Raw genomic sequence first — 15,883 nt, forward strand, 5'->3', positions numbered from 1 at the left:
CAGACTTCATAATGCCATGCACACGGTCAAGCAGTCCAGTGCCAGAGGCAGCAAAGCAACCCCAAAACATCAGGGAACCTCCGCCATGTTTGACTGTAGGGACCGTGTTCTTTTCTTTGAATGCCTCTTTTTTTCTCCTGTAAACTCTATGTTGATGCCTTTGCCCAAAAAGCTCTACTTTTGTCTCATCTGACCAGAGAACATTCTTCCAAAACGTTTTAGGCTTTTTCAGGTAAGTTTTGGCAAACTCCAGCCTGGCTTTCTTATGTCTCGGGGTAAGAAGTGGGGTCTTCCTGAGTCTCCTACCATACAGTCCCTTTTCATTCAGACGCCGACGGATAGTACGGGTTGACACTGTTGTACCCTCGGACTGCAGGGCAGCTTGAACTTGTTTGGATGTTAGTCGAGGTTCTTTATCCAACATCCGCACAATCTTGCGTTGAAATCTCTTGTCAATTTTTCTTTTCTGTCCACATCTAGGGAGGTTAGCCACAGTGCCATGGGCTTTACACTTCTTGATGACACTGCGCACGGTGGACACAGGAACATTCAGGTCTTTGGAGATGGACTTGTAGCCTTGAGATTGCTCATGCTTCCTCACAATTTGGTTTCTCAAGTCCTCAGACAGTTCTTTGGTCTTCTTTCTTTTCTCCATGCTCAATGTGGTACACACAAGGACACAGGACAGAGGTTGAGTCAACTTTAATCCATGTCAACTGGCTGCAAGTGTGATTTAGTTATTGCCAACACCTGTTAGGTGCCACAGGTAAGTTACAGGTGCTGTTAATTGCACAAATTAGAGAAGCATCACATGATTTTTCCAACAGTGCCAATACTTTTGTCCACCCTCTTTTTTATGTTTGGTGTGGAATTATATCCAATTTGGCTTTAGGACAATTCTTTTTGTGTTTTTTTCATTTAAGACAAATTAAATGAAGATCATAATACCAAAGAATTTGTGTTTGCAATCATTTTCAGGAACAAACTGAGCATTATCTGACAGAATGGCAGGGGTGTCAATACTTTTGGCCACAACTGTATCTCTAGGTATTACGGGGAAGCATATACCCATTTCTCAGTTTCTGGTGAGCCAGGAGATCGCAAAATGCTGTGGTGAATAGCTTTGATCATGCAGATTCCAAAAATATAGGTTTCCTGTATCTATGCCCAATCTGCATTATTATATTCAAATTTGAGGGAACAAAGGAACTTCCAAAACCATGTGCTTTAAACAAAGGCTGGTTTAGCTGATACCAAACCACATTCCCGAGGGAAGGGGAAAGAGTGGTATATAATTACACAGGCAGACTCTGAGGGGGCATGCAGCTGTGAAGGGGGGATGTTGGTGAGCTCAGTGTACTTTACAAACAAATGGGGGGAAGGAGCTGCATGTCATTCAGAAACCAAGGAGCTGCAGCCGAGATCTGTCACACAGGGGACGGTGGCGCATGTGTCTGAGGTCAGGCTGGAGTCACACAGCAGTGGGTGGCGCATGTGTCTGAGGTCAGCCTGGGGTCACACAGCAGTCGGTGGCGCACTTATCTGGGGTCAGCCTAGAGTCACACAGGGGTCAGAAGCGCTCGTGTCTGGGGTCAGGCTGGGGGTCACACAGTGGTCGGTGACGTACATGTCTGACGTCAGGCTGGGGTCACACAGGGGTCGACAGTACCTGTGTCTGAGGTCAGCCTGGGGTCACACAGAGGTCATTGGTGCACGTGTCTGGGGTCAGGCTGGGGTCAAACAGAGGTCGGTGATGCACATGTCTGAGGATTGGGTCACACAATGATCAGTGATGCACATATCTAAGGTCAGGCTGGGGTCACACAGCGGTCCGTGGTGCATGTGTCTGAGGTCAGGCTGGGGTCACACGGGTCGACGGTACATGTGTCTGAGGTCAGGCTGGGGTCACACAGAGGTCAGTGGTGCACTTGTCTGGGGTCAGGCTAGGGTCAAACAGACGTCAGTGGCGCACATGTCTGAGGCTCGGGTCACACAGCGATAAGTGACGCATGTGTCTGAGGTCAGACTGGGGTCACACAGAGGTCGTAGCGCACATGTCTGAGGTCAGGCTGGGGTCACACAGAGGTTGGTGGCGCACATGTCTGGAGTCAGGCTGGGGTCACACAGAGGTCGGTGGCGCACATGTCTGAGGCTCGGGTCACACAGCGATAAGTGACGCATATGTCTGAGGTCAGGCTGGGGTCACACAGAGGTCGTAGCGCACGTCTGGAGTCAGCCCGGGGTCACACAGAGGTCGGTGGCGCACATGTCTGAGGCTCGGGTCACACAGTGATCAGTGACGCATGTGTCTGAGGTCAGGCTGGGGTCACAAAGAGGTCGGTGGCGCACATGTCTGAGGTCAGACTGGGGTCACACAAAGGTCGGTGGCGCATGTGTCTGAGGTCAGGATGGGGTCGGTGGCACACTGTTTGGATGCCTTTGAGTCTGGCCCGTTGTTCTGAGCTGGCACACTCCCTTTAAGGTCCCTGACACTACAGCTGGCGTCCTCCAAACTTCCGAGTGTTATCCCAGAGGCAGGCGGGCCCCAGTAACATCTTCCTCCATGTAAACCAGTAAGGGATGAGCCCAGCACCTGTTTGAGGGCCACAGAAACCTGTGGGGAAGGAGCGGCTAACCACCCAAACATGTCATTCCACAACCGCCAGGCCCACTGCAAGGTGCCCTCTGCCCGGGCCGCCCATCGAGTCCTTGAGGAGATCCTGCCTGGTGCGAATAGGAGCCCCCTGACCCCTCGCTGTCACCACCCTGCAGGGAGGACGGTTGTTATTCATAGCTATGACATGTAAAGAGTCATTACTGGAAATGCCCTGAACCAATCATCGGGCAGCAGCTTGTCATGTGACAGGTTTGGCGCTCTCACCTTTACCGCTCGCCATCTTCCTGCTGGACGGAGGCGATGGTGCGGGGGATGGGAGCGAAGCTGTGGGGGACGGAAGATTCTCACTCTCATCATCCCTCCTCTGCTTCTCTTCTTGTTTCTTCACCCTAAAATAATCACTGATAGAAACAGATGGAGCGATGAGATTAACGAAGAGGGGAATATTCCGGAACGCATGCCCTCCACCATGACCGCAGCTCTGAAGGGTGATAGTAAGGAGCCTGGAATAACCCAATAATCCAGAACTTTCCAGCAGATGTCAGATTACACAGCAGGGTCACATGGCCGGTGCGGCAGACCCACCTCAGCATGTGGTCGATAGCGCTCTGCTCCCTGGGCTCTGCGCCTCTCAGCGATGGTGCTATGGCATCTCGTATCCATTGGATTGCGGTCTCCACGGACTCCTGCCTCCCTGCGTCTTCAGTGTCTGAGCAGACGGTGGCCACACAGACTTTCTGCTGGGTGAAAATAAGCCGCGAAGGGCACATGCATCAATACAGAGCATGATTGTGGAAACACAGCATTGTATCTTATTTAACCAGAAGACTAGTTTTAGCAAGCCAGAAAGAATAGACTGTTATCTATAAGTTGACTTTTGAATTTAAGCATTTCTTTCTGGCTGATCAAGAAAACAGACTTATGTTTGTGTAAGCCTTTAATATTGACTTGTAAGCTGATATATGATAGAACGTAGTGTGCTCTTATTTTCGATGACTAGTGATATCATAATTATACATTGCGTTGCCCAGACACAAAGCTAGGAGGGATAGCTAATACTAGAGAAGAGAGAGAGAGGATTCAAAAAGATTTAAATAAACTGGAGAAGTGGGCAGTAACTAACAGAATGGTTTTTAACAGGGAGAAATGCAAAGTACTACATCTGGGCAATAAAAATGAAAAAAGCATATATAGAATGGGAGGAATAGGGCTAAGTGACAGCACATGTGAAAAAGACTTGGGTATACTAATAGATCACAGACTGAATATGAGTCAACAGTGTGATGCAGCAGCAAAAAAGGCAAATGCAATTCTAGGATGTATTAACAGAAGCATACAGTCTAGATCACGTGAAGTCATTATTTCCCTCTACTCCTCTTTGGTCAGACCTCATCTGGAATATTGTGTCCAGTTTTGGGCACCACATTTTAAAAAAGACATCAACAAACTGGAGCAAGTTCAGAAAAGAGCGACCAGAATGGTGACCGGTCTGCAAACCCTGTCTTATGAGGAAAGGTTGCAGGATTTGGGAATGTTTAGTTTGCAAAAGAGAAGACTGAGAGGAGACTTAATTGCTGTCTACAAATATCTAAAGGGCTGTCACATTGTAGAAGGATCAACTTTATTCTCATTTGCACAAGGAAAGACTAGAAGCAATGGGATGAAACTGAATGGGAGGAGACACAGATTAGATATTAGAAAAAACTTTTTGACAGTTAGAGTGATCAATGAGTGGAACAGGCTGCCACGAGAAGTGGTGAGTTCTCCTTCAATGGAAGTCTTCAAACAGAGGCTGGACAGACATCTGACTGGGATGATTTAGCGAATCCTGCTTTGAGCAGGGGGTTGGACCAGATGGCCCAGGAGGTCCCTTCCAACTCTACGATTCTATGATTCTATGATAGTTTGCTGATTTTTGAAAGAGAGGAGGAAAATCTATGCAAATAAATCATATAATCACACAATGCGACATGATCGTCACCATTCTTCCCCTTATCTGTGATGCTGGACTGAAGGACACTGATTAAAAATAAAAAGAGGTGATATGCCTCTGAGAGAGAGAGAGACAGCCAGAGATTCTGCCAAGACATCCAAACATCCAGGGGACCCTACAGGACTGCTGCCAAGACATCATGGCTCCATCACGAGGGACACGGATCTATCATTCTATAGGAAACAACCTAGGAGACCTCGGCCACGGCATGAAGAATACAGATCTGCTCCACTGACCGGGCCGCAGCTCTGAGACCTCTGTACAGGGACACTCACAGCTGATCCCCGGCCCCCTGCACACAATACCTGTAAGGGGGCCGCAGCTCTGAGACCTCTGTACAGGGACACTCACAGCTGATCCCCGGCCCCCTGCACACAATACCTGTAAGGGGCCGCAGTGCTGAGACCTCTGTACAGGGACACTCTCTAATCATGACGCCTTTTGTCTCCGGACGCTCTCTTATCGTTACGCCCGTGTTTCCGGTCGGACGCTCTCTTATCGTTACGCCCATGTCTCCGATCGGACGCTCTCTTATTGTTACGCCCATGTCTCCAGTCGGACACTCCCTTATCACTACGCCCATGTTTCTGGTCGGACGCTCTCTTATCGTTACACCCTGTGTCTCCGGTCGGACGATCTCTTATCGCTACACCCTTGTCTCCGGTCATACCCTCTCTTATCTTTACGCCTTGTGCCTCTGATCGGACGCTCTCTTATCGCTACACCCGTGTTTCCGGTCGGACGCTCTTTTATCGCTACGCCCGTGTCTCCTGTCGGATGCTCTCTTATTGCTCTGCCCGTGTCTCCGGTCGGACGCTCTCTTATCGTTACGCCCGTGCCTCCGGTCGGACCCTCTCTTATCGCTACACCCGTGTTTCCGGTCGGACGCTCTTTTATCGCTACGCCCGTGTCTCCTGTCGGATGCCCTCTTATCGCTACACCCGTGTTTCCGGTCGGACGCTCTTTTATCGCTACGCCCGTGTCTCCTGTCGAACGCTCTCTTATCGCTACGCCCGTGTCTCCGGTCGGACGCTCTCTTATCGTTACGCCCGTGTCTCCTGTCAGACGCTCTCTTATCTTTACGCCTTGTGACTCCGATCGAACGCTTTCTTATCGCTACGCCCGTGTCTCCTGTCGGACGCTCTCTTATCGCTACGCCCGTGTCTCCGGTCGGACGCTCTCTTATCGTTACGCCCGTGCCTCCGGTCGGACCCTCTCTTATCGCTACACCCGTGTTTCCAGTCGGACGCTCTTTTATCGCTACGCCCGTGTCTCCTGTCGGATGCCCTCTTATCGCTACACCCGTGTTTCCGGTCGGACGCTCTTTTATCGCTACGCCCGTGTCTCCTGTCAGACGCTCTCTTATCTTTACGCCTTGTGACTCCGATCGAACGCTTTCTTATCGCTACACCCGTGTTTCCTGTCGGACGCTCTCTTATCGCTACGCCCGTGTCTCCTGTCGGACGCTCTCTTATCGCTACGCCCGTGTCTCCGGTCGGACGCTCTCTTATCGCTACGCCCGTGTCTCCGGTCGGACGCTCTCTTATCGCTACGCCCGTGTCTCCGGTTGGACGCTCTCTTATCGCTACGCCCGTGTCTCCGGTCAGACGCTCTCTTATCGTTACGCCTTGTGCCTCCGGTCGGACGCTCCCTTATCATTATGCCTGTGTCTCCAGCCGGACGCTCTCTCATCGCTATGCCTGTGACTCCGGTTGGATGCTCTCTTATCGCTATGCCCGTGTCTCCTGTCGTACGCTCTCTTATCGCTACGCCCGTGTCTCTGGATGGACGCTCTCTTATCGCTACGCCCGTGTCTCCTGTCGGACGCTCTCTTATCGCTACGCCCGTGTCACCGGTCAGACACTCTCTTATCGTTACGCCCATGCCTCCGGTCGGATGCTCTCTTATCGCTACGCCCGTGTCTCCTCTCGGATGCTCTTTTATCGCTACGCCCGTGTCTCTGGATGGACGCTCTCTTATCACTACGCCCATGTCTCCTGTCGGACGCTCTATTATCGCTATGCCAATGTCTCCGGTCGAAAGTTCTCTTATCGTTCCGCCCGTGCCTCTGGTCGGACGCTCTCTTACCGCTACACCCGTGTTTCCGGTCGGACGCTCTCTTATCGTTACGCCCGTGTCTCCTGTCAGACGCTCTCTTATCTTTACGCCTTGTGACTCCGATCGAACGCTTTCTTATCGCTACGCCCGTGTCTCCTGTCGGACGCTCTCTTATCGCTACGCCCGTGTCTCCGGTCGGACGCTCTCTTATCGTTACGCCCGTGCCTCCGGTCGGACCCTCTTATCGCTACACCCGTGTTTCCAGTCGGACGCTCTTTTATCGCTACGCCCGTGTCTCCTGTCGGATGCCCTCTTATCGCTACACCCGTGTTTCCGGTCGGACGCTCTTTTATCGCTACGCCCGTGTCTCCTGTCAGACGCTCTCTTATCTTTACGCCTTGTGACTCCGATCGAACGCTTTCTTATCGCTACACCCGTGTTTCCTGTCGGACGCTCTCTTATCGCTACGCCCGTGTCTCCTGTCGGACGCTCTCTTATCGCTACGCCCGTGTCTCCGGTCGGACGCTCTCTTATCGCTACGCCCGTGTCTCCGGTCGGACGCTCTCTTATCGCTACGCCCGTGTCTCCGGTTGGACGCTCTCTTATCGCTACGCCCGTGTCTCCGGTCAGACGCTCTCTTATCGTTACGCCTTGTGCCTCCGGTCGGACGCTCCCTTATCATTATGCCTGTGTCTCCAGCCGGACGCTCTCTCATCGCTATGCCTGTGACTCCGGTTGGATGCTCTCTTATCGCTATGCCCGTGTCTCCTGTCGTACGCTCTCTTATCGCTACGCCCGTGTCTCTGGATGGACGCTCTCTTATCGCTACGCCCGTGTCTCCTGTCGGACGCTCTCTTATCGCTACGCCCGTGTCACCGGTCAGACACTCTCTTATCGTTACGCCCATGCCTCCGGTCGGATGCTCTCTTATCGCTACGCCTGTGTCTCCTCTCGGATGCTCTTTTATCGCTACGCCCGTGTCTCTGGATGGACGCTCTCTTATCACTACGCCCATGTCTCCTGTCGGACGCTCTATTATCGCTATGCCAATGTCTCCGGTCGAAAGTTCTCTTATCGTTCCGCCCGTGCCTCTGGTCGGACGCTCTCTTACCGCTACACCCGTGTCTCCGGTCGGACCCTCTCTTATCGCTACGCCCGTGTCTCCGGTCAGACGCTCTCTTATCATTAAGCCTTGTGCCTCTGGTCGGACGCTCTCTTATCATTATGCCCGTGTCTCCAGTCGGACGCTCTCTTATAGCTACGCCCGTGACTCCGGTTGGATGCTCTCTTATCGCTATGCCCATGTCTCCTGCCGGACGCTCTCTTATCGCTACGCCCGTGTCTCTGGTCGGACGCTCTCTTATCGCTACGCCCGTGACTCCGGTTGGACGCTCTCTTATCGCTATGCCTATGTCTCCTGTCGGACGCTCTCTTATCGCTACTCCCATGTCTCTGGATGGACGCTCTCTTATCACTACGCCCGTGTCTCCTGTCGGACGCTCTCTTATCGCTACGCCCGTGTCTCCTCTCGGACGCTCTCTTATCGCTACGCCCGTGTCTCCGGTCGGACGTTCTCTTATCGCTACGCCCGTGTCTCCTCTCGGACGCTCTCTTATCGCTACGCCCGTGTCTCCGGTCGGACGCTCTCTTATCGCTACGCCCGTGTCTCCGGTCGGACGCTCTCTTGTCGCTACGCCCGTGTCTCTGGATGGACGCTCTCTTATCACTACGCCCATGTCTCCTGTCGGACGATCTCTTATCGCTACGCCCGTGTCTCGGGTCGGACGCTCTCTTATCGCTACACCCGTGTCTCCTGTGGGACGCTCTCACATCGCTATGCCCGTGTCACCTGTCGGACGCTCTCTTATCGCTACGCCCGTGTCTCCTGTCAATCGCTCTCTTATTGCTATGCCCGTGTCTCCTGTCGGACGCTCTCTTATCGCTACACCTGTGAAACCTCTCGGACGCTCTCTTATCGCTACGCCCGTGTCTCCGGTCAGACGCTCTCTTATCGCTACGCCCGTGTCTCCGGTCAGACGCTCTCTTATCACTACGCCCATATCTCCTGTCGGACGCTCTCTTATCGCTACGCCCGTGTCTCCGGTCGGACGCTCTCTTATCGTTGCGCCCATGCCTCCGGTCGGACGCTCTCTTATGGTTACGCTCGTGTCTCTGGATAGACGCTCTCTTATAGCTACGCTCGTGTCTCTGGATAGACGCTCTCTTATCGATACACCCGTGCCACCTGTCGGACGCTCTCTTATCGCTATGCCCGTGTCTCCTGTGGGACGCTCTCTTATCGCTACGCCTGTGAAACCTCTCGGACGCTCTCTTATCGCTACGCCTGTGTCTTCTATCGGACGCTCTCTTATCGCTACGCCGTGTCTCTGGTCGGACGCTCTTATCGCTACGCCCGTGTCTCCTCTCGGACGCTCTCTTATCGCTATGCCCGTGTCTTCTCTCGGACGCTCTCTTATCGCTACGCCCGTGTCTCCGGTCGGACGCTCTCTTATCGCTACGCCCGTGTCTCTGGATGGACGCTCTCTTATCCCTACGCCCGTGTCTCCTCTTGGACGCTCTCTTATCGCTACGCCGTGTCTCCTCTCGGACGCTCTCTTATCGCTACGCCCGTGTCTCCTCTCGGACGCTCTCTTATCGCTACGCCCTTGTCTCCTCTCGGACGCTATCTTATCGCTACGCCTGTGTCTTCTCTCGGACGCTCTCTTATCGCTACGCCCGTCTCTGGTCGGACGCTCTCTTATCGCTACGCCCGTGTCTCCTCTCGGATGCTCTCTTATCGCTATGCCCGTCTTCTCTCTGACGCTCTCTTATCGCTACGCCCGTGTCTCCGGTCGGACGCTCTCTTATCGCTACGCCTGTGTCTCCGGTCAGACGCTCTCTTATCCCTACGCCCGTGTCTCCGGTCGGACGCTCTCTTATCGGTACGCCCGTGTCTCCTCTTGGACGCTCTCTTATCGCTACACCCGTCTCTCCTCTCGGACGCTCTTATTGCTACGCCCGTGTCTCCTCTCGGACGCTCTCTTTTCCTTACGCCCGTGTCTCCTCTTGGACGCTCTCTTATCGCTACACCCGTCTCTCCTCTCGGACGCTCTTATCGCTACGCCCGTGTCTCCGGTCGGACGCTCTCTTATCGCTACGCCCGTGTCTCCTCTCGGACGCTCTCTTTTCCTTACGCCCGTGTCTCCCCTCGGTCGCTCTTATCGCTACGCCCGTGTCTCCGGTCGGACGCTCTCTTATCTTTACGCCCGTGTCTCCGGTCGGACGCTCTCTTATCGCTACGCCCGTGTCTCCGGTCGGACGCTCTCTTATCGCTACGCCCGTGTCTCCGGTCGGACGCTCTCTTATCGCTACGCCCGTGTCTCCGGTCGGACGCTCTCTCATTGCTACGCCCGTGTCTCCGGTCGGACGCTCTCTTATCCTCACGCCTGTGTCTCCGGTCGGACGCTCTCTTATCCTCACGCCCGTGTCTCCGGTCGGACGCTCTCTTATCCTCACGCCCGTGTCTCCGGTCGGATGCTCTCTTAGCCTTACGCCCGTGTCTCCGGTCGGACGCTCTCTTATTGCTACGCCCGTGTCTCCGGTCGGACGCTCTCTTATCCTCACGCCTGTGTCTCCGGTCGGACGCTCTCTTATCCTTACGCCCGTGTCTCCGGTCAGACGCTCTCTTATCCTTACGCCCGTGTCTCCGGTCGGACGCTCTCTTAGCCTTACGCCCGTGTCTCCGGTCGGACGCTCTCTTTTCCTTATGCCCGTGTCTCCGGTCGGACGCTCTCTTATCCTCACGCCCGTGTCTCCTCTCGGACGCTCTCTTATCGCTACGCCCGTGTCTCCGGTTGGACGCTCTCTTATCCTCACGCCCGTGTCTCCTCTCAGACGCTCTCTTATCGCTACGCCCGTGTCTCCGGTCGGACGCTCTCTTATCCTTATGCCCGTGTCTCCTCTCGGACGCTCTCTTATCGCTACGCCCGTCTCCGGTCGGACGCTCTCTTATCCTCACGCCCGTGTCTCCGGTCGGACGCTCTCTTAGCCTTACGCCCGTGTCTCCGGTCGGACGCTCTCTTATTGCTACGCCAGTGTCTCCGGTCGGACGCTCTCTTATCCTCACGCCTGTGTCTCCAGTCAGACGCTCTCTTATCCTTACGCCTGTGTCTCCAGTCGGACGCTCTCTTAGCCTTACGCCCGTGTCTCCGGTCGGACGCTCTCTTTTCCTTATGCCCGTGTCTCCGGTCGGACGCTCTCTTATCCTCACGCCCGTGTCTCCTCTCGGACGCTCTCTTATTGCTACGCCCGTGTCTCCGGTTGGACGCTCTCTTATCCTCACGCCCGTGTCTCCTCTCAGACGCTCTCTTATCGCTACTCCCGTGTCTCCGGTCGGACGCTCTCTTATCCTTATGCCCGTGTCTCCTCTCAAGACGCTCTCTTATCGCTACGCCCGTGTCTCCTCTCAGACGCTCTCTTATCCTTACGCCCGTGTCTCCTCTCGGACGCTCTCTTATCCTTATGCCCGTGTCTCCGGTCGGACGCTCTCTTATCCTTATGCCCGTGTCTCCTCTCGGACGCTCTCTTATCGCTATGCCCGTGTCTCCTCTCAGACGCTCTCTTATCCTTACGCCCGTGTCTCCTCTCGGACGCTCTCTTATCCTTACGCCCGTGTCTCCTCTCAGACGCTCTCTTATGCTTACGCCCGTGTCTCCTCTCGGACGCTCTCTTATCCTTACGCCCGTGTCTCCGGTCGGACGCTCTCTTATCCTTACGCCCGTGTCTCCTCTCGGACGCTCTCTTATCCTTACGCCCGTATCTCCTCTCAGACGCTCTCTTATCCTTACGCCTGTGTCTCCTCTCGGACGCTCTCTTATCCTTACGCCCGTGTCTCCTCTCAGACGCTCTCTTATGCTTACGCCCGTGTCTCCTCTCGGACGCTCTCTTATCCTTACGCCCGTGTCTCCGGTCGGACGCTCTCTTATCCTTACGCCCGTGTCTCCTCTCGGACGCTCTCTTATCCTTACGCCCGTATCTCCTCTCAGACGCTCTCTTATCCTTACGCCTGTGTCTCCTCTCGGACGCTCTCTTATCGCTACGCCCGTCTCCGGTCGGACGCTCTCTTATCCTCACGCCCGTGTCTCGGTGCAGCGCGGTTTTCTTTTTCAGTGCGCGTCTCGCCATTGATGGCGCCTGCACATTGTTCGCCGCACAGAAGACGACCTTGTGCTTTCATCTCCATTGTGCAGGGAGGCGACGCCGCCGTCATTAACCCCGGGGGGATCGGATCAGAGCGTCAATGTCGCTGTAAAGTCATGAAAGGCACGGCGAGGTCTCAGGTGTCGTCTGTGGGGGGCCGACGATGAGGATGTGTCACCTATAGGGCTCCGGGGGGGGCAGCTGCGGGGTCTCCTGCTCCGGACCCCCGCGGCATCTGTAGGGCGCTAATCACGGGTGCACCACACAGCTGCATGGCATAAGGGGGTGTCAGTGTTTCCTGCAGCCCGGCGCACAGCGGACCCTCCTGATTTCACCATTCTCCAGCTCTCAGCTTACAGTCAGGGAATGGAGAGACCGTCACACAGCTGAGGGATTGTGACAATGTAGCAGGTGAGAGATCTGTGCTGCTGTGTTCTGTCTGCACCGACACAATGTAGCGAACCTTCAGCCGCTCTCCGCTGGTTCAGTCTCTGCATGTAATCAGTAATGTTTCATTGGCTGACAGGAAGCAGAGGTATTGACAGTGGAAGAGAATTGTCATCGGCCAATCAGACGGCTTGTGCCGGGCAGGAGCAGGGATGTGATTGGCTGCAGCGTTGTGTGCCCGTACCTTCTCGACGGTCCGCACGGTGCATTCGACCTCGGCTTCCAGCGTCACCTTCCCTGCACCATCCAGAACCTTCCTTCCCCGGACGTCACTGATGACGGGAGGGTCCGAGAGCGCAGCAAAGTACCTGGACTGGAAGGACAAACACCAGAATGAGGAACGGCAGAAAACGGACAACGACTCCCATCATCCCACAAGAACGCAGCTGCGGATCACAGCCCCACCGGGATCAGGGCCTCGCCCACTCTGCATCGTCACCAGCTCTGTGTCCTCGCTCACTCTGCCCTGTAGTCGCCTGCTCTGCCCTGTCCTCGCTCGCTCTGTGCTGTCGTAGCCCGCTCTACACGGTTGTCACTCTGTGCTGTCCTTGCCTGCTCTGGGCTGTCCTCGCCCGCTCTGCGCTGTCGTACCCCGCTCTGCACTGTTCTCGCCCGCTCTGCGCTGTCCTCGCCCGCTCTGCGCTGTCCACGCCCGCTCTGCACTGTTCTCGCCCGCTCTGCGCTGTCCTCGCCCGCTCTGCGCTGTCCACGCCCGCTCTGCACTGTGGTCGCCCGTTCTTCGCTGTCCTCGCTCGCTCTGTGCTGTCATAGCTCGCTCTGCATTGTTGTCGCCCGCTCTGCCCTGTCCTCGCCCGCTCTGCACTGTCCTCGCCCGCTGTGCACTGTCCTCGCCCACTCTGCGCTGTCCTCGCCCGCTCTGCGCTGTCCTCGCCCAGTCTGCAATGTGGTCGCCCGCTCTGCCCTGTCCTCGTACGCTCTGCACTGTCCTCGCCCGCTCTGCGCTGTCGTACCCCGCTCTGCACTGTTCTCGCCCGCTCTGCGCTGTCCTCGCCCGCTCTGCGCTGTCCACGCCCGCTCTGCGCTGTGGTCGCCCGTTCTTCGCTGTCCTCGCTCGCTCTGTGCTGTCATAGCTCGCTCTGCATTGTTGTCGCCCGCTCTGCCCTGTCCTCGCCCGCTGTGCACTGTCCTCGCCCGCTCTGCCCTGTCCTCTCCCGCTCTGCCCTGTCCTCGCCCGCTCTGCGCTGTCCTCGCCCGCTCTGCGCTGTCCTCGCCCGCTCTGCGCTGTCCTCGCCCAGTCTGCAATGTGGTCGCCCGCTCTGCCCTGTCCTCGTACGCTCTGCACTGTCCTCGCCTGCTCTGCACTGTCCTCGCCCGCTCTGCGCTGTCCTCGCCCGCTCTGCGCTGTCCTCGCCCACTCTGCGCTGTCCACGCCCGCTCTGCGTTGTTGTCGCCCGCTCTGCCCTGTCCTCGCCCGTTCTGCGCTGTCCACGCCCGTTCTGCATTGTCCTCGCCTGCTCTGCCCTGTCCTCGCCCGCTCTGCCCTGTCCTCGCTCGCTCTGCCCTGTCCTCGCCCGCTCTGCCCTGTCCTCGCTCGCTCTGCCCTGTCCTCGCCCGTTTTGCCCTATCCTCGCCCGCTCTGCCCTGTCCTCGCTCGCTCTGCCCTGTCCTCGCCCGTTTTGCCCTGTCCTCGCCCGCTCTGCCCTGTCCTCGCTCGCTCTGCCCTGTCCCCGCTCTGCCCTGTGCCCGCTCTGCCCTGTCCTCGCTCTGCCCTGTCCTCGCCCGCTCTGCCCTGTCCTCGCTCTGCCCTGTCCTCGCTCGCTCTGCCTTTGCCCGCTCTGCCCTGTCCCCGCTCTGCCCTGTCCTCGCCCGCTCTGCCCTGTCCTCGCTCGCTCTGCCCAGTCCCCGCTCGCTCTGCCCAGTCCCCGCTCTGCCCTGTCCCCGCTCGCTCTGCCCTGTCCTCGCCCGCTCTGCCCTGTCCTCGCCCGCTCTGCCCTGTCCTCGCCCGCTCTGCCCTGTCCTCGCTCTGCCCTGTCCTCGCTCTGCCCTGTCCTCGCCCGCTCTACCCTGTCCTCGCTCTGCCCTGTCCTCGCCCGCTCTGTCCTCGCTCTGCCCTGTTCTCGCCCGCTCTGCCCTGTCCTCGCCCGCCCTGCCCTCGCCCGCTCTGCCCTGTCTTCGCCCGCTCTGCCCTGTCCTCGCTCTGCCCTGTCCTCGCCCGCTCTGCCCTGTCTTCGCCCGCTCTGCCCTGTCCTTGCTCTGCCCTGTCCTCGCCTGCTCTGCCCTGTCCTCGCCCTGCCCTGTCCTCGCCCGCTCTGCCCTGTCCTCGCTTTGCCCTGTCCTCGCCCACTCTGCCCTGTCCTCGCTCTGCCCTGTCCTCGCCCTGCCCTCGCCCGCTCTGCCCTGTCCTCGCCCGCTCTGCCCTGTCCTCGCCCGCTCTGCCCTTTCCTCGCTCTGCCCTGTCCTCGCTCTGCCCTGTCCTCGCCCGCTCTGCCCTGTCCTCGCTCTGCCCTGTCCTCGCTCTGCCCTGTCCTCCTCCAGTCTCTGGGGGTCATCGCTCCTCCACTCTTCCCCCTTTCAGGGCCGCTGGTGACGTCACGCCTGTGCTCGGATGACGTGTATCAGCTGATGGTGACGTCATTACCAGCTCTCCGTACACGTCCTCGGGTCCCCGGTGATATATGAGGTTCAGAGCCTCCTCCAGCCTCTCAGGGACCAGGCGGGACCGGTAGTAGTCGGCGGCGGAGGCAGCGCGCTGTGTGTGGCCCCGGGACATGGCAGTGGCCCGGCCGCTCATCGTTGACCCTCCGTCTTCTAGACCTAGTGCCGGTTGCCAGGTGACGAGGTTTCAAGCTGCTCGGTTACTATGGACACAGCGCGTACAAACACTGGAGCACGGACGAGGAGCAGAGACACGGACAGGACTACAGGAAAATGGCGGCTGCGGAGGGTGAAGGGGCAGAGCGTGGAGGGGGCGGGTCTGAAGTCACCGGCGGGCGGGGCCTACAGCGACCAATCACAGCGCCGCCTGAGGGAGAGCAGGAGCCAGTGACCCGCGGGGCCCGGACACAGCTGAGGCCACAGCAGCGCCTGGATTGTGACACGAGGCAGCAGACGGTTATTACACACTGGAATGAATATACCTCAGCGAGGAGCCCGGTGTGAATATACCGCAGCGAGGAGCCCGGAGTGAATATACCGCAGCGAGGAGCCCGGAGTGAATATACCGCAGCGAGGAGCCCGGTGTGAATATACCGCAGCGAGGAGCCCGGTGTGAATATACCGCAGCGAGGAGCCCGGTGTGAATATACCGCAGCGAGGAGCCCGGTGTGAATATACCGCAGCGAGGAGCCCGGTGTGAATATACCGCAGCGAGGAGCCCGGTGTGAATATACCGCAGCGAGGAGCCCGGAGTGAATATACCGCAGCGAGGAGCCCGGAGTGAATATACCGCAGCGAGGAGCCCGGAGTGAATATACCTCAGCGAGGAGCCCGGTGTGAATATACCTCAGCGAGGAGCCCGGTGTGAATATACCGCAGCGAGGAGCCCGGTGTGAATATACCGCAGCGAGGAGCCCGGAGTGAATATACCTCAGCGAGGAGCCCGGTGTGAA

General features: G+C 57.1%; 2 protein-coding genes across 6 annotated transcripts in view; both read right to left on the bottom strand.

Moving 5' to 3' along the window:
* ENO4 (enolase 4) overlaps positions 1 to 15,196 on the bottom strand; it is a 63,224-nt gene extending 48,028 nt beyond the window's left edge. For 2 of the 5 annotated variants that reach the window (XR_012222697.1, XM_073556570.1), the window contains exons 1-4: positions 14,914 to 15,195; positions 12,499 to 12,627; positions 3,203 to 3,357; positions 2,882 to 3,018 (exon numbers count right to left, since the gene is read on the bottom strand). Coding sequence is in view for 3 of the 5 variants with exons in the window: in XM_073556570.1 (XP_073412671.1) it covers positions 2,882 to 3,018; positions 3,203 to 3,357; positions 12,499 to 12,627; positions 14,914 to 15,066 (574 nt within the window). In the remaining 2 variants the exon portion in view is untranslated. Of the gene's footprint in view, positions 1 to 2,881; positions 3,019 to 3,202; positions 3,358 to 12,498; positions 12,628 to 14,913 lie in introns of all 5 variants that reach the window. The other 3 variants (XR_012222698.1, XM_073556568.1, XM_073556569.1) reach the window with 3 other exon arrangements.
* On the bottom strand, positions 10,070 to 11,910 carry LOC141060359 (uncharacterized). Its single transcript, XM_073556562.1, has 2 exons — positions 11,850 to 11,910; positions 10,070 to 11,790 (listed from the first exon to the last, which is right to left on the bottom strand). The coding sequence occupies exons 1-2, from the start codon at positions 11,908 to 11,910 to the stop codon at positions 10,649 to 10,651; spliced, it is 1,203 nt and encodes a 400-aa protein (XP_073412663.1). The 3' UTR covers positions 10,070 to 10,648.
* Positions 15,197 to 15,883: the final 687 nt, after the last annotated feature.

The sequence above is a fragment of the Dendrobates tinctorius genome, unplaced genomic scaffold (assembly GCF_039654945.1).
Source record: "Dendrobates tinctorius isolate UK_male_01 unplaced genomic scaffold, ASM3965494v1 ptg000236l, whole genome shotgun sequence".
NCBI lineage: Eukaryota > Metazoa > Chordata > Amphibia > Anura > Dendrobatidae > Dendrobates > Dendrobates tinctorius.